General features: G+C 43.0%; 1 protein-coding gene across 1 annotated transcript; it reads left to right on the top strand.

Annotated features, from left to right (window-relative positions):
- Positions 1 to 717: 717 nt before the first annotated feature.
- On the top strand, positions 718 to 3,845 carry LOC129189708 (transcription factor PU.1). Its single transcript, XM_054791708.1, has 6 exons — positions 718 to 907; positions 991 to 1,025; positions 1,453 to 1,660; positions 1,753 to 1,871; positions 2,788 to 2,932; positions 3,031 to 3,845. Exons 2-6 carry the CDS (start codon positions 1,005 to 1,007, stop codon positions 3,336 to 3,338), a joined length of 801 nt encoding a protein of 266 aa, XP_054647683.1. The 5' UTR covers positions 718 to 907; positions 991 to 1,004; the 3' UTR covers positions 3,339 to 3,845.
- Positions 3,846 to 5,401: the final 1,556 nt, after the last annotated feature.

Below are 5,401 nucleotides of genomic sequence, written 5' to 3'. Positions count from 1 at the left end.
GAAGCTAGTGCTGCTGTAGCAACACAGACAGGGAACTGCCATCTTGCACTGATGTCACGTCATTACAGTATGTATGTCCATCCAGCCATCCCATCCATTTTCTATGCCGCTTGCCCTTACTGGGTTGTGGGGGTATGCTGGAGCCTATCCCAGCTGACTTTGGGTGAGAGGCGGGGTACACCCTGGACTGGTCGCCAGCCAATCGCAGGGCACATACAGAAAAACAACCATTCACTCTCACATTCATACCTATGGACAATTTAGAGTCACCAATTAACCTAACATGCATGTTTTTGGAATGTGGGAGGAAACCAGAGTACCCGGAGAAAAGAACATGCAAACTCCACACAGAGATGGCCAACGAAAACTCCAACGCAGATCTTCCTGATCTCCTGACTGTGTGGCCAACATGCTAAAGCCTAGGCCACAGTGCGGCCCCACTCACATTCACAACTATGGAAAGTTTTAGTCAGCAATTAACCTAATAGGTATGTATGTCATAAAAATAAAAAAACACAAAATAGTAAATTACGTTTTTATGAATTATTGCTAACTTAGGCTAAATGACAAAACGGCCTAGTTTTGGGGAAAAAAAATATAAATGTCTGCAAATTTGCAGGGTCACCATTGCTGAATCGCGAAAGCACGGGGATCCACTGTACTTCTCCTCAACGAACCTGAATCAATCGTAATTAGTCAAACCACACCTACTTCACCTACACTTTAGTCCAAATGGGCTTGGCTAGGATAAGCCGAAAGAGGATGTGTCTGCCAAGGCTATAAAAGAGGTGACGCTCAGGTGAGGCAGAGCATCTTACAGGTGGGCTTTTTGATGCCTCAGCCTCTGACTGCGTGAGGACAACACAGCGCCGTGCTTGATAGAGGAGTTCATCTCCAATTTGATAAGGTACGGGTGATCTCTTCTGTCACTGTTAATCATTCAAAGACTAAATCGATGTCTCAACCTTCTCTCACGTTTTCTTTTTCCAGGCTTACCTTAAATTATGTTGGCGGACATGGAAACAGTGAGTTATGTTTTCAAATGTTTCCATGTTTTTTTGAGGGAATGTGCAGCTTGACATGTTTGGGATGAAACGTCATTATTTAGACTGGCGTATCAGATACAGTTTTCTGAATGTTACCTGTGGGTTGGTGCATCATAAACTCGTGCATACATTTGATAGTCAAATTAAAACACACATCGTTACAGTGTTTGTGGCTGGCACATATCCACTACGCAAACAAACCATGTTGAGTTGATGCAAATTGTGAACGTATGGGTCATTCTGGAGCGTAACACATTTATTCTATAACAGAATATAGTCAAATGATGTGAACATTAATTAATTTGTAATCTGTCATTCTTAGAACAATGGTAACTAAATTGCTTCCAGTGGCATTACAGTTTACACACAACAAAAAATGAAATGTTTCATTTCTTTCTTTGACCAGATGGCTTACGTGACTGAAGTCAGGCTTGGTGGAGGACGGGGATTCTGGGGTGTAGCGGCGCCCTCCTCCTACCCTGAGGTGGACCTGGAGGTCATTGAGGAATACCTGCAGGAGCATTCGCTGGATGTCCAGCCTGTACACACATGCACCTCACTTCTGACCAACGAAATGCAACATGTGCACTCCCAGCACAGCACCAGGATCATAGGTGAGTGCGCACTCACCATGTCATCATGAAACAGCTCATCGTGTAGCTGTGTGTTAAATGATGTTTCTGGACTTTTGGTTGTCTTTCTGTAGAAAATAACTGGTCTGGTGAGTATGCTTATGAGTGGCACTGTGGCGCTCACACACCGAATAAGGAATATGAGCCACAAGCTGCACCACCAGCATGGCTGTGTCCCCCTCAGAACCAGTGGGTAAGTCCCAATCAGATTTTAAATAAGCGCACCTTCACCAAGGCTTTTGTGATCTGTGAAATTAATGACGCTCTCTATAACGTAGAACAGGGCTTTTCAAAGTGCAGGACAGTGAAAGATTCAAGATTCAAGAGAGTTTTATTGTCATGTGCATGGTAAAACAGCAGTTATACCATGCAATGAAAATCTTATTCTGTTCATTCTCCCAAGAAAAAAAAGAAAACACAAGAAAGAATAAGAACATAAGAAACATAAACACATAAACATATATACCAATAAATTAAGCAACAAAAACAGAAGAGACATTAATACAAATAAATAATACAAATAAATAAATAAAGTGCTATGAGTGTGTGCTTGTGTTGCGTGTGGCGTGTGTGAGTGCTTCGTTGAGAAGCCTGATGGCCTGTGGGTAAAAGCTGTTTGCCAGCCTTGTGGTCCTGGAGTTTGCACAGTTGGGGCATCCCCTACACACTGACTATTTTAGCATATTTTGTGGCATTTTCTGGAACTAAAATCTATTCGCTGTGCCTTTAAACATAACAAAAGTTAGCTTGGCAGTTTGGATAAGAGTTTGTGTTATTTTTTTCTCAAGCTTCTGCACCTCCCCTGAAGTCTTCCGGCACCTCCCAGGGGAGGCCTTCCTCACACTTTAAACCCCCCTCCCCCTGTTCTAGAATCATGCAGTAACTAAAATGGGGTAAAGCTTCTGATGGATACACTTAGCAATTTTCAATAAAACTGAACTAAATTGGAGCTTATGGAGTCATGTGACTTCTCTGGGCATTACAAAATATGGCAATTTCAATGTGTGCGTTGTCTACCTACCAAAACACGAACAAAACCTTCTTAGCCGGTACCGATGCATATGCCTAACCAACTAACTTGTGAACTTGTGATTGTACGTTTGTTCCAGAATCGCGTTGCATATCCCACATGCGTCGACTCAGACTCTCAGTCTAGTAGCTCCCAGTACCAAGAATACCATGATGCCACTTCTCCACCCTCTGATAGTGAGGACAGACAAAACAAAGACTCCTTGCTTATTGCTCCGATGTCAGGTACAATCACGCCCCTTCATTCTATGGTCTTTCCCTCTGCTGTGATTTATTCATCCTGACTGTCATTATTACCTGAACATCCCCTTCCTCTTTGACAGGAAAGAGGAAGGAGCGTTTGTTCCAGTTCCTGTTTGAGATGCTCCAAACGCCGCTGATGCGAAGCTGCATCTGGTGGGTCCAGTCATCCTCTGGCACCTTTCAGTTTTCCTCCCAAAACAAAGAGCACTTGGCAGCAATATGGGGCCGCCGAAAGGGGAACCGCAAGACAATGACGTACCAGAAAATGGCGCGGGCACTGAGGAATTACTCCCGCACGGGCGAGATCCAGAAGGTGAAGCGGAAACTGACGTATCGGTTTGATGAGAAGACACTGAGAGGCCTCCAAGGAGACTCAAATACAGTGTAGGAAGCATGATGGAGTCATGTGAGACAATGAATTTAATTTGATCACATGACTGTGAATGACGTTTGTGGCACACTCTATGGCTTGTGCTCAAAATCCATTTGAAGACATGCGAGCATACGTGTAAAACAGATATCCTGAAAGGTGTATAATCATGAGACATACAGTATGGTCAATGACTTTACTCAGCATGCGCCCCAGCTTGATGGCAGCCATGCTTTCAACCAAATATGTTCACATTTGACTTACATGTGCTTGTTACTCCCCTAAAGGTGTGTACCAAATTTTGTGGGGATTTGGCTAAACACCCTAAAATTACAGTGGGTGTTTTGTAGCTATGGGAGAAATTTCAGGTCAATCTGACTTATGGGGTGAAACTTTGGGGTTTAATAACAGCGCCACCATGAAAATAATAGCCCAGGCAACACAGGAGGGGTGCCTGTTTTGACAAATTGTCACGGTTTGGGGTGCCGTGCTTCAGGAGGAGAAGAGTTACACCTCTTGGTGTCTTAAAGGGATAGTTCGGATTTTTTTGACATGAAGTTGTATGTCATCCACATCAGCAGTGGACTATTTCAACAGTGACTTACCCCCCCAGCCCGCCATTTGGTCCCGCGAGTCCAGTTCTGGTCGGATTTCCATGACGAGGAATGTAGTTCTGCTTAGTTGCTGGGTCATTTAAGTAAAGAGTTTGGCTTCTCAAATATGCGTTCAAAAGAGTAACACATTTGCATCACACAAAAAAAATCAGACCTCACAAATCGCTCAGCGTTATATTTGTCTCCCACCGTGTCCCTGCGCACTGTCGCCTCTCTATTCAGGTGTATGTGCTCGCATCATGAATAGAGAGGCGACCGTGCGATCCGACCAGAACTGGACTCGCGGGACCAAATAGGGTGGGGGGTAAGTCATACAGCTACATGTCAAAACCACAAACTATCCCTTTAATTATTTCACATGACTGTATATGTGTACAGAAATGATGTCTCTTTTATTGACTGAATAGAAACAAATGAATACTGAGTATTTTAGAGGCAAAGTAAAGTCAGATGCTAGTGAAAGCAATGTAAATCTGATAGATTGTTGCAAGATATCTACTTTATAAGTGGAACCTCATCTAATATCCTGATGCATTTTGTTTTGTGTTTGGGTGTGCAACTTTTGAAGCCATTTTTTGTCGTTACAATGCTGTCAGAAGAACTATGGCTGTCAGCATTCATTTGTGCCTAATATCATTTGTGTAATAACAATCAGAATATTAAATATTTTCAAACTATGCTGTATAGTTTGTTGGTCTGTTTTGTTTTTCCAGACACACTCAAACAAATCACAAAGACAACACTTACACTTACCGGACACAATATTAGGAACACCTGCACATTATGACTACAGAAATAATAAAGGATGCCCAATACTAATGAAGAAATCTCCCTGAAGAATTCTGCACTCATCATTCTTTATTTCCTTGGTCTTCAAATTAAACTAATTGTGTGGTGGTGCCCCAGGTGCTCAAGGTTTCCCACTAATACATTTCTACATCAGGTCAAAACGGCCAGCCTTTCATCCACATGGAAACGGCGTTGTGAGTAACCTGAAATGTTATTTTTTGAAAACGGCTTCCAGAGTGGGAAAATCTGAAAACACTGGCTTGTTGTTTCCTAGATGTCCGAACCACTGTTTTACAGAAACGGTGATGTCACAAACCCGTCTCCACCTCGTCGCCGTCACGTAACCAGAAGTGAGCTTTGACAACAAGCCAACATTACATCTGAATATTTCGACGGACATGACTCACCCCAGTCGACATCCTCCTGATATTTTGTTGTGTTATTCACCAAAATGAATCCTAGAAATAATTCCAAGTCTACTGTAGATGAGCGGAAGATGACAGACTTACGCGCATGCGTTCTTTCTTCTTCTATAGTTTGGTGTGCCATGTGGTTCTGTCTGCGTGTCTGTTTACAGCACCACAGATAGGTGTTCCTTGTGTATTACATCGTTTTCATCCAACGGTCCGTTCCCATCGGATTGCAACTATTTGTTAATCCAGCACAGTGTGGACGCGA

This window comes from Dunckerocampus dactyliophorus, chromosome 1 (assembly GCF_027744805.1).
Source record: "Dunckerocampus dactyliophorus isolate RoL2022-P2 chromosome 1, RoL_Ddac_1.1, whole genome shotgun sequence".
In the NCBI taxonomy this organism is placed as follows: domain Eukaryota; kingdom Metazoa; phylum Chordata; class Actinopteri; order Syngnathiformes; family Syngnathidae; genus Dunckerocampus; species Dunckerocampus dactyliophorus.
Note: the sequence above shows the minus strand (reverse complement) of the source record. Positions and strands in the feature narration are given on the sequence as shown.